This window comes from Mustelus asterias, chromosome 24, assembly GCF_964213995.1.
Source record: "Mustelus asterias chromosome 24, sMusAst1.hap1.1, whole genome shotgun sequence".
Taxonomy (NCBI): domain Eukaryota; kingdom Metazoa; phylum Chordata; class Chondrichthyes; order Carcharhiniformes; family Triakidae; genus Mustelus; species Mustelus asterias.
The window spans coordinates 3,700,143-3,719,251 of record NC_135824.1 but is presented as its reverse complement, the minus strand read 5'-3'; the positions used below and the strand labels follow the sequence as shown (position 1 = coordinate 3,719,251).

Here is a 19,109-nt window from a genome sequence, read left to right as displayed (position 1 = left end):
GACAATTTAGCATGGCCAATCCACCTAATTTGCAATATTTGCCCTTTAGGAGGAAACCCATGCAGACATGAGGAGAATGTCTGTATAGAGTTTGCACTGTCGAATTGAACCCGGGTCCCTGGCATTGTCAGGCAGCAGTGCTAACCACTGTGTCACTTCTCTTAAGATCATTAATGAAAATTTATGTTCTTAATCTTGGCCCGAGAAAACACAAAAGTCGCTCCAAGAGATTTGGCTCGTCATAACTTAATATCATTTAATGTAGCCGCCTACTATACTCCTTGTACACCTATGACTGTGGGGCCAATTTCTCCTCCAATTCGATTTTCAAGTTTGCTGACAACACCACCGCAGTGGGTCGGATCTCAAACAATGATGAGACAGAGTACAGGAATGAGATAGAGAATCTGGTGAACTGGTGCAGCAACAATAATCTCTACCTCAATGTCAACAAAACGAAGGAGATAGTCATCGACTTCAGGAAGCGTAAAGGAGAACATGCCCCTGACTACATCAACGGGGAGGAAGTAGAAAGGGTCGAGAGCGTCAAGTTTTTAGGTGTCCAGATCACCAACAACCTGTCCTGGTCCCCCCACACTGACACTATAGTTAAAAAAGCCCAGCAATGCCTCTACTTTCTCAGAAGACTAAGGAAATTTGGTATGTCAGCTACGACTCTCACCAACTTTTACAGATGCACCATAGAAAACATTCTTTGGTTATAATCAGGAATGGTTGGTTGTAGGTTCAGTAAGCTACAAAACATGAGAATGTCAAACAAGTTGGTAACATGTAAAATAGCAATGGGTTCTTTGACCTGAATAAATCAGTACTAAAACCATTTAAAATAATAAACCAGACAGCTTGGTATGGCTCCTGCTCTGCCCAAAACCGCAAGGAACTACAAAAGGTCGTGAATGTAGCCCAGTCCATCACGCAAACCAGCCTCCCATCCATTGACTCTGTCTACACTTCCCGCTGCCTCAGCAAAGCAGCCAGCATAATTAAGGACCCCATGCACCCTGGACATTCTCTCTTCCACCTTCTTCCCCTATCGGGAAAAAGATACAAAAGTCTGAGGTCACGTACCAACCGACTCAAGAACAGCTTCTTCCCTGCTGCTATCAGACTTTTGAATGGACCTACCTCGCACCAAGTTGATCTTTCTCTACACCCTAGCTATGACTGTAACACTACATTCTATGGTCTCGTTTCCTTCTCTATGAACGGTGTGCTTTGTCTGTATAGCGCGCAAGAAACAATATTTTTCACTATGTTAATACATGTGACAATAATAAATCAAATCAAATCGTTTTCAATTAGCCAGATACCATTACTTACTTGACACTCTTTGGAAGTTATAGCTGTCATTACACTGCCCTTTCTCACAAATGTTTTAGAACATGGGAAAGAATTTACCATTAGACTTTGGTGAAAGACAAAAATATAGGTTATAATCAGGAATGGTTGGTTGTAGGTTCAGTAAGCTATAAAACATGAGAATGTCAAACAAATTGGTAGCATGTAAAATAGCAATGGGTTCTTTGACCTGAATAAATTAGTACTAAAACCATTTAAAATAACCAGACAGACCCACACCCCTAGAGAAAAAACATTTTTATTTTAGTTAGAATTTTTTTTTTTGCTGGAAAAACATTCAAGCTGGAAATACTTTGTGAACCTCATTTCCAATTGCAACTCAAAGGAGAACAAGACCAGAACAGGAGGGCTGTCGGAGGAATAAAAAACATACAACACATGCCCAGTTCAAGATTACAACACTTGTGGCTCTTGAAAAATGATCAGATATAGAATGGTGCTCCGAGTAACTATGTTCCATTGTGCCAGAGACTTAACTTCAGTAATCATCTCCTACTAGTGTCAGCCTTGGCTCAGTTGGTGGCACTCGTGGAGTCAGAAAATTCTGATTTGAAGTCCTACTTCAGGACTTGTGCACAAAACTCAAGGACAACACTCCAGTGTAGTGGAGGAGTGTTGCACTTTTGGAGGTACCGTCCTTCGAATGAGGCATTAAACCAAGATGCTGTCAAATCCTTTCAGATGGATGTAAGTAAATATCCAATAGCACAGTGCTAAGGGAATTAAGGTTTTTGACCTGAAATGTTAACTCTTTCATTCTCCACGTGGGGCCAGATCTGCTGGGTATTTCCAACATTTCTGCTGAGAAGTTAATGTTCATAGACACTTAGAACTTCCTGATGTAGATGAAGTTGCACGGATGTCCACATATTCTCTCAATTTTCCCATCCCAAAGTCTGAACTCCTCACACTACTTTTAAAAGGTATTGAAATGGACGTACATTTTGTTTCAAGGCCATTTCTGGTAGACAGTCCAAACGATGCAGGTATTAATCAACAGCATTTCACAAACACACTCTTCACCAACTCAAATAAATCATTTATTCAAAGTATTGTAAACAAATCAGAGGAACATAAACCATTTTACCATGCAGCATCTTTTTACAGTTTTACAACACGGGTGAAACATTTCAGAAGCACAAAAATCCGATGTAATTATTTAACTTGGGCAAAGAACAACCCCAGCCCTCCCTAAAAAGCTGCACACAGAGGCGGAACTACTGATATTTGTTTACATTACTAAATTTGCCAATTACAGAATAAGATACCCAGAAGCAAGTTAGAAACGGTGTAATTCAATCTAGTGCTTCAGATAATGCAAGGAACCATAAAATGAAGTAATTGATTGGCCAGAAGGTTCATTATGAGCTGTACTACTCACTCTCCATTATTAAATTGTTAATCACTTGCTTAAAAATGAATATTTTACATATTGCATTCCACAGTGTCCACTCAAATGGCATTGATGGGATCCCACAATTCACGGAAGATGTATTATCACTTCTATTGAGGGCTACCTTACCTAACATGAGGTTAGAAGGGCCATAATAAAGTTTGCAGTGACTCTCGAGTTATTCCACAGAAGATATATTGCAGTATTTTATTCTTTAAGCTCATTATGCTTAAAAAGATAAAATGCATTATTCTTCTACACTTGAAATCCCAATATTTGCTCTGAACATAATTAATTTTTGAAGTACAAACTTTGCAATCAAATTTATTACACCTAATAATGAACATTCTAACTCTAAACAAGATTTCAAATTCATGGAGCTAGTAATTGCAATACATTTCTAGTCTGTCTATATTTTCCCAAATCTGCAAATTGTGTCTTCACAGTATTTTTTGCTTCCTACTTCAACAGTAAATTAAAGGGCTATACTTTTTTTGTACAATGTAGAAAATCTACAACATTCACTTTAAAAGTGATAGTGCAACATTTTACCGCCTGGCTAACTCATTAGAGGGTGAAACAATATTGAAACCGCTGTGGTGATTTTCAGTTCCATATGAGACACTTTAAAACCACATTTAAGAGCTTTCTTCAATTTTGGTATCCTAATATAGGAAGGATATTAAAGCCATGGAATGATATTAAAGCCATGGAAAAGATTCAGCATAATTTCACTAGTTTATTGGATGGGAAGAGGGAGTGGCTGAATGAGTAAGTTCTTCTACATCTGAGCCTGATGGCCCAGTTCAAGTCACACTCCATGGCTTGTTTGCCATGCAAGAATCCAGCAGGCAGGCCAGTGTGATTCAATGACAGTTCCCAACCCTTTAAAAGGGGAGTGTTAATGGCAGGAAGGGCAACCAGCTGTAAAACCACCCGTTAAATCCAAAAACATTATGGTGATATGAAGGAGCAATCAACCAGCAATCCCACGTAACACAGGAAAAGCCCAAAGGAGGAAAAGTGGTTAACTGTATCTCAAGGAATGAAAACCATACCTAAAACACCATTGTGAGATGAGCTTCTTTAAAGCTTATTTAATGTCAGTTTATGTCAAGCATAAGAGCCTACGCTCACTTAGTGGAGTAGAAATGGAGATTTTTTAAAAATTAATTCATCGGATGTGGTCGTCACTGGCTAGGGCAGCATTTATTGCCCATTCCAATCCCCCTTGAGAAGATGTCTAATATTTAACTCATTAGGAAAGATATATTAGTACTCTACTCACCAATAGTAATAACAACAACAACCTAAAGGAGGGTCACGCTGCATCACAATTTTTCAAGTTGGTGTTTTTTTTTACAACACTGAGTTCCACTGTGACACTGCTCCTCAATTCAGCAACCTCTTCACAGAGTGCACATTCCATGTCTGTCTGTAGGTAGCACTGTCCAAGTTTCATTGCTGTCCCTTTTTTAAATTTACATAGCAATAAACAATTGATGGAAGCAACAAAAGGAATGAGTGTGAAAATTAATATTCAAACAATGCTTATATTGAATATTTTTCAGAAGAATTTTCTCTGTTGCATTGGGTTCAATCAGTACAAGTATCTCGACATTCTTGTAGTGTTAAAGTTAGAATGCGTTCAAATCACCACAATAGCTTCTCATCACTTCTACCAAAGAACCAAGGAGATAATTCTTATAGATGTGCACTTGCGATGCCAAGGCATACAAGGCCATGGGCTAAGTGCTGGAAAATGGGATTAGAATAGTTGGGTGGTTGGTCTTTGACCAGCATAGACATGATGGGCCAAAGGGCCTTTTTCTGTGCTGTATACCTCTATGACTAATATTTACTGTTTTCACAGCACAATGCAAAAACTTCACTAAGCAAAATTAAATTTTGTAGATGGCTGTACAAAGCAAAATGTTTCGGCTATTTAGTTGCTAAGTTTTTTGTAAGTGTAGTAAATTTAAACAGATCAGTTCTCAAATGCTACTTTGAATAACCTGAATATAGCAGATTACTGCGAGCTTGGACAGTCATTTTCGCTGATTTTATTATGTTTATGTAATGGTTTTGTGAACGCCAAACCTTTCTCAAAATGAAAACTAAATTTTTTCATAAAATCTTCAAAAGTACAAAATATACAAAATAATGTACAGAGGTAAATGAAATCCCCTCCCCCCACCCCCCCCCCACCAAATGTTTGCAATTATAAATCAATTAAACAATTTGCTTATAATCTTTAAGAAATATTAGTCTGCATCACCTTCTATTTCACCGGACATCAACACCAGAAGTTCTCAAACTTGTCAAGTAATGCACTTGTAAAAAGAAAAAGGCCATGGCATACTGTACAACGATTTTGCATTATTGCGTTGAGAGTCAGATTCAAGATTCCCTCCACAGCCTATAAACCTGGATTCCACTCCATGGCAAACAGTTACAAACCGTCAACTGCAAAACGGCGATTTTCATACGCAGCAGGGTTGTTCAGGCCCCCTGGAAGGTCTTGTTCCTCCTCATCTGAGATTGGAAATGAGAGGATTAACAAAATTAGAAATCAAGATTAAGTATTTTAGGAGTGAATTCACAATCCACATTTTAAAAATTAGTCCAAAATTCTTACTATTGGGTCAAACTTCATTTTTCATTGTGAAAACTATATGAACATTTAAAAAAAGGAAATTAAACTACATTTAGAATTAATCCTTTTCTCCACCTGTCCTCTTCTGAAGGTAGTGATTTGTGGCTCCAACACCTCAGTCATTGGTTATTACTCATGAATGCGGGCACTGATAGTTGACTATGAAGACAATCACAACTGAGCCAGATTCTGTCTTTACCCAATCATTATTATGTGCGTACATTCCAGGGGTAAAGACTAGATCAAAATGAGGACAGCAAACCTCACAGATCTTTTCCTCCTCAACCTACGAACACTAAAGTCAATGGCAGTATATATGAAGCTGTCCGGCTGATATTCTCTAACTCAGCACAGAGAGATTAATCCTAAACTTTTCTTGGCTACTATGACCAAGTACCAGGCCAGGATCTTTTTACCCCACAGATCCACAAAAGAATTCAATTAAATTGAAATCTTGTCTGTAGCTGAGAAGTGAGTTAAGCAATACAACAACCATTGCAAGCAAGATAATTTATAACATTTGCTACAGTTATATAACAATGCTATTGATTATTGTTCATAACATGCCCAGGAAAACATTCATCATGACAAGCTGCATAAATATAATGCTCGGCATTCAGAATCAGTTCTTACAATTGTATCCTACGAATGATGATCCTTATATTCTAAGATTAATGCATTCAAGTCTCTTATTGAGGTCCAAGGAGTCCAGTACTTTACAGGCTATAAATGAGGATAAGTGATATGATCACAACATTGTTGTCAGTTCATTATAGGTCAGTGTAAATGAGATTACAATGCACCCTCTGTCTCTCTACAGCCTGTGATTAAAGTGTAACTTGGTGGGGTTGGAGAAGCGGCTATTATTTATGAGCACTTATGATATTAGGGAATCATACAAGAGTAGGGAAAAATAGAATAAATAATAGTAATATAATATATAAATATAATACTATATATAATAATAAAACAAATTTAAAGGCTTGGTATCTGAATGCACATAGAATTTGAATTAAATTAATGAGTTAATAGCACAAAAAGAAACAAAGGGATATGATTTGGTGGCGATTACTGAGATATGGTTAGAGAGATCAGGGCTGAAATTTTCCGGCCGTTCAGAGTCAGAGAGGTTTACAGCATGGAAACAGGCCCTTCAGCCCATGCTGCCCTTTTTGTTTTAAAAAACCCCTAAGCTAATCCCAATTGCCCGCATTTGGCCCATATCCCTCTATACCCATCGTACCCATGTAACTATCTAAATGCTTTTTAAAAGATAAAATTGTACCCGCCGCTGCTACTACCTCTGGCAGCTTGTTCCAGACACTCACCACCCTGTGTGTGAAAAAATTGCCCCTCTGGACACTTTTGTATCTCTCCCCTCTCACCTTAAACCTATGCCCTCTAGTTTTAGACTCCCCTACCTTTGGGAAAAGATATTGACTATCTAGCTGATCTGTGCCCCTCATTATTTTATAGATCTCTATAAGATCACCCCTCAGCCTCCTACGCTCCAGAGGAAAATGTCCCAGTCTATCCAGCCTCTCCTTATAACTCAATCCATCAAGTCCCGGTAGCATCCTAGTAAACCTTTTCTGCATTCTTTCTAGTTTAATAATATCCTTTCTATAATAGGGTGACCAGAATTGCACACTGTATTCCAAGTGTGGTCTTACCAATGTCTTGTACAACTTCAACAAGACATTCCAACTCCTGTATTCAATCTTCTGACCGATGAAACCAAGCATGCCGAATGCCTTCTTCACCACTCTGTCCAGCTGTAACTCCACTTTCAAGGAGCTATGAACATGTACCCCATGATCCCTCTCTCCCCAACGCCCTACCATGCCGGTGGGATTCTCTGGTCCCGCTGCAGTGAACGGAGATTTGGCTGAGCGACAAATTGACAGGGTGTGAATAGCCGGAAAATTCCAGGCCAGACCTGGGAGCGGAGTATCCAAGGGTATTCAGTGTTTCAGAAGGATAGCTAGAAAGGAAAAGGTGGTGGTGTAGCTTTATTAGTAAAGGAAGGGATCAGTGCTGGAGTGAGAAATGATATTGGCACTGGAGATCAAGATGCAGAATCAGTCTGGATAGAAAAAAATAGCAAGGGAAAGTCATCCCTGGTGGGATTAATCTATAGGTCCTCAGTAGAACAGTATAAACCAGGAAATACTGAAGGCTAGTAAGAAAGATACAATAATCATGGGTGATTTTAACATGCATATAGACTGGATTAATCAAATTGGCAAGGGCAGTCTTGAGGGAGAGTTCATAGAGTGTATCTGAGATTGTTTCTTGGACCAACATGTTGTTGAATCAACATGTTGTTGAATTGACCAAGGAGCAGGCAATTTTGGATTTGATATTATGCACTGAGATGGGATTAATTAATGATCTTGTAGTAAAGGCTCTAAGGAAAAGTGATCATTGCATGCTTGAATTTCAAATTCAGTTTGAGGGCAATAAGCCTGAGCCCAGAACTAGTGTTCTGGTGTTAAACCAAGGTAATTACATAGGCCAGGAGGACAGATTTGGTCCTAGTGGATGAGGTAGAAAGACCAAAAAACCAGGGAGTTGATAATGGGGGACACAAATGGCAGAGGCACAAAATCAATATTTTGCTTTGGTTTTCATGCTGGAGGACATTAGAACCATCCCAATAGTAACAGGTAAAACAAAGGTAGTAGAAAAGGAGGAATGTAAAACAAATCACCAACACTAGCAAAAAATACTGATTAAAGCCACAGGGCCTGATGCATCTTAGGGTCTTAAAGGAAGTGGCAGCAGAGAAGTGGAGCCATTTGTTATAATATTCCAAAATTCCCTGGATTCTGGAAAAGTTCTGGTGGATTGGAAAAGGTTAATTTAACTCTCCTGTTCAAAAAGGGAGAAAGGCAGAAAAGTAGGAAACTATGGACCAGTTAGTTTAATGTCTGTAGTTGGGAAACTGTTGGAATCCATTATCCCTCATGGTAGGTTGGATCTCATGGGATAAAGGGGGAGGTGGCTAGATGGGTGGAGAACTGGCTTGGTCACAGAATGTGGAGATGCCGGCGTTGGACTGGGGTAAACACAGTAAGAAGTTTAACAACACCAGGTTAAAGTCCAACAGGTTTATTTGGTAGCAAAAGCCACACAAGCTTTCGGAGCTGCAAGCCCCTTCTTCAGGTGAGTGGGAATTCCGTTCACAAACAGAGCATATAAAGAAACAGACTTAATTTACATGAATAATGGTTGGAATGCGAATACTTACAACTAATCAAGTCTTTAAGAAACAAAACAATGTGAGTGGAGAGAGCATCAAGACAGGCTAAAAAGATGTGTATTGTCTCCAGACAAGACAGCCAGTGAAACTCTGTGGGGGTTACAAATAGTGTGCCATGAACCTATTATGAACATAAATTATATTGGCAATCTATATTAATGACCTGGATGCAGGAATAGATTGTACTATAGCCACATTTGCTTTACCACATTGTCAATGAGGAAACAGGAAATTTTCAAATGGACATCGATAAGTTAGGGGAGTAGGTCAAAACGTGGCAGAAGGAGTTTAACATGGATAAGTGTGAAGTTATCTATTTTGGTTGGAGGAATAAAAAGGCAACTTATTATTTAAATAGAGAGAGACTTCAAAATGCTTCAGTGTAGAGGGATCTGGATGTTGTCATGTATGAATCACAGTTCGTATGCATGTGCAGCAGGTAATAAGGAAGGCAAATTGAATTTTGGCATTCATTGCTAACGGAAGTTGATGCTGTTATTGTTAGGGAAGGTCAATAAATAGCTGAGAATTAGAAAAACACTTTTTAATAAGGGCTAGGTACATTTAAGAAAGAAACATAAGCAATAGGAAAATAACCAGATTTTGATTTTAGTTTAGACTGCAAGTACAGCTTAAAAACTTCATTTTAAAACTTCAAAACTAAATTCCTTAATTTGATAGAGTTAAGGGGTTCTAGTTTGTCTGACATAAGAATAAGACTTTTTTGGTATAGTATATATTATATTCTATTTAGTTATGTCTGGGGAACTCAGTCCTGTGATTTGCACATCCTGTGCTATGTGGGAAATCCTAGATACTCCAGGTGGTCTGTGTGTTCATGTGTGCGGGAAGCGCCTTTGGCTGGAGCAACACAAACTCCAGGCTTTGGGCTTGAACGGCAGCTGAGGGCACTATGGTGCAATCAGGAAGCTGAGGAGTTCGTGGTTAGCACTTTTCAGGACGTGGCCATTCCTCAGCTTAAGTTCAGGCAGAGAACGAATGGGAGTTAGGGAGGAAATTGAAACGGTAGTAATCTCCAGATTACTCTCAATGCCACACAAGAGTATAGGCACAGGAGACTAGAGCAGATCAATACATGGCTGGAGAGATTGTACAGGAGGAAGGACTTCAGATTCCTGGGGCATTGGGACTGGCTACATCTAAATACGACCAACATACTCGCGCGGAGGTTTGCTAGTGTTGTTGGTCGGATTTAAACTAATCGGTAGAGGGTGGGATCCGGACAAATAGTTCAGAAGGGAGAGAAACTGAGATAGAATTAAAAGTTAAAATGCCAGTGAGTCTGAAAGGCAGAGGAAACATAGGCTAGATTATTTTTTTATTCATTCATGGGACATTGACGTTGCTGGCTGGCCAAAATTTATTGCCCATCCCTAGTTGCCCTTGAAGTGGTGGTGTTGAGCCACCTTCTTGAATTGCTGCAATCCACTTACTGTGGGTTGACCCACAATGCTGTTAAGTGAGCCTAGCGAGGTTAAATGAAATATATTTTAATGCAAGGAGCCACAGGAAAAAGCATAATTTTACAAAGAAAGGATACGATTTGGCCTAAGTGGACTGGGTGCAGCTTCTTGCAGATTAAACTGACAGAGCAGAAGAGAGGCCTTCAAGGAGGAGATAACAAGAGAATCCTGGTTGTCAGGGCATTTAAAGATCAGGATTAAGATAAAAAGAGAAGCTTCTGGAAGATACAAAGGGCTCAACACAGCTTTGACAGATAGAATAAAAGGAAAACCCAAAGGGTTTTTTAAAATATAAACTAGAGAAAGAATAGGCCCAATTAGGGACCATATAGGGCAGTTTCAGTGTGGATCCAGAGAGGGGCGTGTTAACCGGGAGTGTCTCGGAGGGAGGTGTTGACCCGTTAGAGAAAATCTCCATTACGAGAGAGGAAGTGTTAGGTTTTTTAGGGAACATTAAAACTGACAAAGCCCCAGGGCCTGATGGCATCTATCCTCGACTGCTCAGGGAGACGAGAGATGAAATTGCTGGGCCTCTGACGGAAATCTTTGTCGCTTCTTTGGACACGGGTGAGGTCTCTGAGGATTGGAGGATAGCGAATGTGGTCCCGTTGTTTAAGAAGGGTAGCAGGGATAACCCAGGAAATTATAGGCCGGTGAGCTTGACGTCCGTGGTAGGGAAGTTGTTGGAGAGGATTCTTAGAGACAGGATGTATGTGCATTTAGAACGGAACAATCTCATTAGTGACAGACAGCATGGTTTTGTAAGAGGGAGGTCGTGCCTTACAAATTTGGTGGAGTTTTTTGAGGAAGTGACAAAAACGGTAGATGAAGGAAGGGCCGTGGATGTCGTCTATATGGATTTCAGTAAGGCATTTGACAAAGTTCCACATGGCAGGTTGGTTAAGAAGGTTAAGGCTCATGGGATACAAGGAGAAGTGGCTAGATGGGTGGAGAACTGGCTTGGCCATAGGAGACCGAGGGTAGTGGTCGAAGGGTCTTTTTCCGGCTGGAGGTCTGTGACCAGTGGTGTTCCGCAGGGCTCTGTACTGGGACCTCTGCTATTTGTGATATATATAAATGATTTGGAAGAAGGTGTAACTGGTGTAATCAGCAAGTTTGCGGATGACACGAAGATGGCTGGACTTGCGGATAGCGAAGAGCATTGTTGGGCAATACAGCAGGATATAGATAAGCTGGAAAATTGGGCGGAGAGGTGGCAGATGGAGTTTAATCCGGATAAATGCGAAGTGATGCATTTTGGAAGAAATAATGTAGGAAGGAGTTATACAATAAATGGCAGAGTCATCAGGAGTATAGAAACACAGAGGGACCTAGGTGTGCAAGTCCACAAATCCTTGAAGGTGGCAACACAAGTGGAGAAGGTGGTGAAGAAGGCATATGGTATGCTTGCCTTTATAGGACGGGGTATAGAGTATAAAAGCTGGAGTCTGATGATGCAGCTGTATAGAACGCTGGTTAGGCCACATTTGGAGTACTGCGTCCAGTTCTGGTCGCCGCACTACCAGAAGGACGTGGAGGCGTTAGAGAGAGTGCAGAGAAGGTTTACCAGGATGTTGCCTGGTATGGAGGGTCTTAGCTATGAGGAGAGATTGGGTAGACTGGGGTTGTTCTCCTTGGAAAGACGGAGAATGAGGGGAGATCTAATATAGAGGTGTACAAGATTATGAAGGGTATAGATAGGGTGAACAGTGGGAAGCTTTTTCCCAGGTCGGAGGTGACGATCACGAGGGGTCACGGGCTCAAGCTGAGAGGGGCGAAGTATAACTCAGATATCAGAAGGACGTTTTTTTACACAGAGGGTGGTGGGGGCCTGGAATGCGCTGCCAAGTAGGGTGGTGGAGGCAGGCACGCTGACATCGTTTAAGACTTACCTGGATAGTCACATGAGCAGCCTGGGAATGGAGGGATACAAACGATTGGTCTAGTTGGACCAAGGCTTGGAGGGCCGAAGGGCCTGTTTCCTGTGCTGTACTGTTCTTTGTGGGGACTCCTCAATGAATACTTTGTGTTGGTCCTCACAATGTAAAAGGACGACGCAGGTGTAGACATGAGGATGGAGGACTGAAATATTAGAGGAAGTTACCAAGTACCAGCAGGCTCAGCAGCCTCAGAAGGTGGATAAATCCGCAGACCTGGATGAGGTACATCTCAAGCTGTTGATGAAGGCAAGGGAGGAGATGTCAGGGGCACTGGCAGTAAATTTTCCAAATCCTCTCTGGTCACAGATGTGGTGTCAGAGGACCGCTAACATTGTCCCATTATTAAAAAAGGGAGGTAGGGATAGACTAATCTGTCTAACTTCAGTGGTGGGGAAGACAAAACATCTGCACTTGGATAGACAAAAGAGTAATCAGGGATAGTCAGCCTGGATTTGTCAAAGGAAGGTCATGTTTGACAAATTTAAACAAATTCTTTGAGGAGGTAACCAAGTGTGTTGATTAAGGCATTTGATGAGGTCCATCATAGAATCCCAACAGTGCGGGAGGCCATTCAGCCCATCTCTCCAAAACAGCATCTTAACCAGGCATAGATCGCTGATGACACAAGGATTGGTAGGGTAGTGAGGAGAATAGATGTACACGATAGAAGGAGATAAACGGTGGGCAGAGCAAGTCAACCCGGAAAAAAAGTGCGAGGGTAATGCACTTGGGGAGGGCTAACAAAGTAAATAGATTACACAATGAATGGTAGGAGCCTGGAAAGTATTGAAGGTCAGAGGGACCTTGGAGTGCATATCCACAGATACACAGGCTAAGAGATGAACCATATTGCTTTTAAAGGGAAAAAGATCTGATGTGGATGTATCCAGTGATGACTGTTCTCATCTGAAGTGATACAACCACCTCTTTTCTTTTAGTTTTAATTTCAAAATCCCATTCTGTAAACCTAAACACCTGCCATTTTATATCAGGATGATCATGAGCTCAGTGAAAATTAATCTTCCCCATTTCAGATGCAGATCTGACTAAATACAAGAAAAAAAAAATTTTTACAAAGATAAAAGCAGATGCTGGAATCTGAAACAAAAACAGAAAATGCTGGAAAATCTCAGCAGGTCTGACAGCATCTGTGGAGACAGAGTAGAGCCAGCGGGTCATCCTGACTCGAAACATTGGCTCTATTCTCTCTCCACAGATGCTGTCAGACCTGCTGAGGTTTACCAGCATCTTCTGTTTTTGTGGTAAGTAAATTCAAGTTCACTGGAGAGGTGCAGACACAAGGGACTGCAATCCGACATAAACATTCCAGCTCTGATACCAAGGAACAGACCTGTGGGAAGTCTGCATTCAGAAATCAAACGCTTTTCCAAAGAGCAACCACAGGTTTGATCCAAACAGTAAGGAATTAATTCTCCTGTTGACACACAGAAATGCACAATGGACTTTGACAGCCAAAAGGTACATTTATAACTTTGAAGTACACAGAATAAATGTTGCTTGTAATATGGTAAACAACTGACTAAAATTATTGTTCTTGCATGGTTTGTAAACATTAAATCAGAAAGCAGCTGCTCTCAGCTACTAGACGCACAAGAGCAGCAAAGATTGCTCCCCCAACAGAAGATTGCCTAATAATCTTTCCTCCACACCTAAACCTAGATAAAAAGTGTCTTTTCCAAAAATAGGCAACAGCCCTTGCGCTGCTGCATCCATTATAAATTCACTTGCAATCGTTCATTCAACAATTGCAATTAAAATAAAACAAGGATTTCATCTTCAAAGCTGCATCACAGCATCAGGAGCTGACTTGGTATCACCCTGTTGACAGCAGAACAGCCTTAGCTGTAGAGGGGGAGGTGGTGGCGCAGTGCTCTTTTTACTGGACTAGTGATCCAGAGACCCAAGGTAATGCTCTGGGTCGAATACAAATTCAACAAAATATCTGGAATTAAAATTCCAATGATGACCATGAAAATATTGCCAATTGTCATAAAAACCCATCTGGTTCACCTTTAGTCCTTTAGGGAAGGAAATCTGCGATCCTTACCTGGTCTGGCCTACATGTGAATCCAGACCCACTGCAACACTTGGTCCATAGTCTTGTATGCTATGGTGTTTTAAGTGCTCATCTAAATGCTTCTTAAATGGTGCAAGAGTTCCCACCTCTACCACCCTTTGTGGCAGCGAGTTCCCACCACCCTCTGGGTGAAAAAGCTTTTCCTCAAATCCCTTCAATCTCCTGTCTATGCCCCCTGGTTATTGGTCCATCTATTAATGGGAAAAGTTTCCTCTTCTCTATGCTATCTATGTCCTTCATAATTTTGTACATCTCTATCAGGTTCCCCCCTCAGCCTTCTCTGCATTAAGGAAACCACGCCAGCCTAATTGTTTGGGAAACAAGAGTTTAGATACGGAGGAAACAGACGCGTTTGGGTTTTCAGTCTTTGAGGGACTAAGTGTTTATTGTTTATGTGCCGAAGTGGAAGACTGTTCTTTGTTGTGTATTATCTTTCTTCTACTAAATAAATACTTTTATTTGTTTGTTTAATGAAGGAGAGGTCGGAGTTCTCACAGTTTCCACAAATGTTTCTCGCTAATATCCAAAAAACAATGCACCAGACGAAACCAGTGTTTCAGGTGGCAGCACTTGTGCACATACCGTCAGTTGGGTTTCATCACACTCCTCAGATTAAAAAAACAATCCGTGTCCGTAAGCAGCAAGGTCTGGACAACATTCAGGCTTGGTCCAATAAGTGGCAAGTAATATTCACGCAACACAAGTGCCAGACAATGGCCATCTCCAACTAGAGAATCGAAGCACTTCCCTTTGACATTCAAAGGCATTACCATAGCTGGATTCCCCTTTATCAACATCCTGGGGGTTATTATTGACCAGAAATTGAACTGACCCAGTGATATAAATGCTGTGGCTACAAGAACAGGTCAGAGGCTAAAATTCTGCTGCAAGTAATTCACCTCCTCACTCCCCAAAGCATGCCCATTATTTACAAGGCACAAGTCAGGAGTGTGATGGAATACTCTTCACTTGCCTAGATAAGCACAGCTCCTAGAGAAGTTCGGCAGCGTCCAGGACAAAGCAGCCTACTTGATTGGCACTCCATCCACCACCTTAAACATTCTCTTCCTCTACCACCAATGCACAGTGGCAGCAATGTACATTATTTATAAGCAACTACTAAGGCTCCTACAACAGCACCTTCCAAACCCACAACCTCTACCACCTCGAAGAACATCACATGCATGGCTATACCACCTGCAAGTTTCCCTCCAAGCCATACACCATCCCGAGTTGAAAATGTATTGGCTGTTCCTTCAGAGTCACTGGGTCAGAATCCTGAAACTCCCTAACAGCGCTGTGGTGTACCTTCACCACATGGCCGACAGCGGTTCAAGGAGGCGACTCGCCATCACTTTCTCGAGAACAATTAGGGATGGGCAATAAAATGCTGGTCCAGTCAGCAATGCCCACATTAAAGAAAGAATACATTTTTTAAAGTATTTGGAATGGACCTCTGGAATACTGAAGACAAAAGGGTGGAATTTTCCCATCCCGCTCGCCAGCCCACCACAGGAATCATAGCGGGCGGGACACAAACCTTGTTGACCTCAGGCGGGATTTTCCAGTCTTGGGCAAGAGTGGCCGAAAATCCTACCCAGAATAATCAACAGTTGCATGTCATAATGGGAAGGAGAGGGGAACTATATATAGACTCTTTCTTGACTGCCAAAATAAATTACTTTCCCCTGTATCTAACTTGTGATCCTAGAGGGAAATTTAAAAAGCATTACAAAATACAAAAATGGAAAATAACATTTTAGTCAGATCCACAAGGTAGAGCGTGTTTGAATGTGACAAATGGTCCAGATTTCAACAATCTTTTTATTGCATCTATAAATCTACTCCTTATACTTAAACATGAAGCAATGCTCAGACATGGGATAGAAATTGATTTGCTGAAACATTGCAATAAAAGGAATGTGCCAATGAAATAAAAATTCATATCAGGTTTGCTCAATGTACTAGCTAAAAGAGTCAACTTCAAAAGTTAGGGAAAATTACAATTTAAGGAAAAAAAACCCTATGGAATTAAGGATTGGACTCAAACCTAGTACTGTGCCCCATTGACACTGAATATATTCAAAAGTAACAGAATCTACATTCAATGAGAAGATATAAACAATGGAACCAGCTATAGTAACTGGCCAGTACCAATAAATAACATTTATGACTGAATGTACAGCAGTTATATTGCTGAGCACAATCCTGCTTCGTGTTCACCTGTTTTAAGATTTAAACAGAAAACAGAAACAAAACATTGCCAATATTAAAAGCATGAAAATTCCTGTCAGGAGGAGAACCTGAGCCTGTGCACCAGGTTGAGCAAATGATTCATTATTTGATTATTGTTCAAACTATTTGCACCAACAAGGAAGCCCCACATGCTACAATTGAGTAATCTCAGGATTTTTGTTACCCATTCATATGCTAACTGTGCAAACAAAAAGCAACATTGCAAGCATGCAAACTCCATGATCAAATTATGACGACAATCCTACCAAGGTTATACAATATGGGGTTGAATTTGGTGCAATGCTATTGTCAAGATGACAAGGAAATCTTGAAACAATTCCATTTTTGAGAAGAGGGAATTAACCCAACAGTGGTTAAAATAATTTTGTACTCAGCACAAATCTAAAGTACTTATGATTCTAAAAAATTGTCTGTCTTTCTCCCCCCCACCCCCCATCTACTTTACTGATTTTAACATTGTATTAATTAATCTTCAGCTTATAACTGAATAACCGGTGGGACAAAACAGCTAGTAAAACTAAACATTCAAGATGCAAAGACAAAGTGACCAGCACATTTAGAATGACAGTTATAATTAATGTGAATGCACATTGAAACTAGTTACACCAGGAGATGGAAAGATGGTGAAATAACGTCAACACATTTGAGGGGTCGAGGTTTGCATGCAGGATTCAGTGAGAAAACTAGAGCCAGAGTCAAGCTGATGTACGTTGAGAAACAGATGGCATCATGCAGACAAAGCTGAAACTAAATCGAAGTGTGTCATCTGCATGATTATTTACTTTGAATTTTAAAAAATCATTTGCTAGACTCGCAAATTGGTATACAATGCTACCAATTTATCTAGCCGAGAAAGACAACGTATTTAAAAAGTAAAATTCTCTACTTAGTTGGACATATTGGAGAGCATTTCATTCATTTCTTTTTCCAGGCATTTTTAAAAACGTTTTTGTCATTTATCCTTAGCTAACCCGTGTGCAGCTTCCACCAGGGAGATCAGGCAGGTAATTTATTTATTTGGCTACTAGAGGGCATACAAGAGAAGGCCCGAGTATCTGTCTTACTTTTCAGTCTATCTGCAAGGAAGTCCTTGATCAACTCTTGCTCCCTATTCCCTTCCAGGCTCAAACAACCACCATGCTGGAATGGAGAACTTGCAGGTGGGCTCGTTGCTGGGACATCAATGTGCAGTACTATATCATTTCACTGCCTGTCCCACTCTATTTTTCACACCTCTGCATGCTCCTATTTTAATACAATTTATTTGTGCCCTGCCATGGCAAAAATACTTCAAGTTCAGCAAAACTAGGTGCGCTCACTGCACCACACAATGTAACGATCAATTCCCTCCAAGGTAGGACACAGCACACAAGATGCTGTGTGGCACTCCCATTCTATGAATCTCACATGCATAGCAGGATTTTTATAGTTAGCTTATTCCTAAAGTGAAGAAACTACAAAATCAGGTACCTAAGTTACTGTTCAATTTTTTAAATCTATTTTTCTAAATTGTAAAGTTGTGCAACTTTTAATTCATTTGGCATAGTTTTTAATCAAATGACAGGCATTAAAGCAACCTACAAATTAGACTAGTATTTGTATGAATGTCTCAGTGGAAGTCGGTCTCGATATCTCAAAGTTATTTGGTTTAATTATAAAATGATGGCTTTGCAAGAGAATAAATAGTAATAAACACTCACCCAATAAAGCTTCCCCGCCTCTAGCCCACTGTCATAGAAACAATGGAACAGTTACAGCACAGAAGGCGGCCATTTGGCCCAAGTTGTCCATGTGAAAACACCCAGGTGACCCAGTCCCTAGCCCTGTAGTTTACATTACTTAAGGTGCAGATTCAGGTACTTTTTAAAAAGAGTTTTGGGTCTCTGCCTCCACCAACTCAGGCAGCAAATTCCAGGCACCCACTACCTTCTGCATAAAAAAGTTCTTCCTCATTCCCCCGCCCCCACACCTTCTGCCACTTATCTTGAATTTACGTCCCCTGGTTCTAGAATTCTCCATTAAGAAAAACTTTATCCTGTCCACTATCTCTTCCCCTCAATTTTGTACAGCTCAATCAAGCCACCCCTAGGGTTTCTTTGTTCCAAGGAAAATAACCTCAACCTAGCCAATCTCTCCTCATAGCTATACTTTTTGGCCCCGACAACATTCTTGTAAACCTCCTCTGCACTCTCTCCAGAACAATTATGTCCTTCCTGTAAGACGACGACCAGAATTGCACGCAATACTCCAGTTCTGGCCTCACCAGTGTTTTATACAATTCCAGCGTGGTCGACACTGGGAAATGAAGGGAGGAGAGGGGATTTTCTTCCACGGGTCCTCAAAGCCGGTTACACTAGACAATTGGCAAAAGCCTGGGAGCAGCACACTGCCAACCCACTGAGCCAAAGAACACGAGAGCATAAAGAAACAAAAGGGTAATATCTATTAGGACTGACATGTTCATCTGATGGCGGGTTGCTCTAAATTTGCAGATGTTTGAGTTTATGAATATTTAGAACCAGGGTGTGATAAAATATGTATGTGGTTTAAGAATATAAACAAAGCAACAGACTGGAAAAAGTACACCAGTCTGAATGAAAATAAACCGTTCCTTTGGAGCCGTTAAGTAGGTATTCA

General features: G+C 40.7%; 1 protein-coding gene across 2 annotated transcripts in view; it reads right to left on the bottom strand.

Moving 5' to 3' along the window:
- Nucleotides 1–1,602: 1,602 nt before the first annotated feature.
- The window catches only part of golm2 (golgi membrane protein 2), a 97,347-nt gene continuing 79,840 nt past the window's right edge, over nucleotides 1,603–19,109 (bottom strand). The window contains exon 10 of one of the 2 annotated variants that reach the window (XM_078241179.1): nucleotides 1,603–5,308. In XM_078241179.1, the coding sequence (XP_078097305.1) occupies nucleotides 5,226–5,308 (83 nt within the window). In that variant the 3' untranslated portion in view covers nucleotides 1,603–5,225. The remainder of the gene's footprint in view (nucleotides 5,309–19,109) is intronic. The other variant, XM_078241177.1, reaches the window with a different exon arrangement.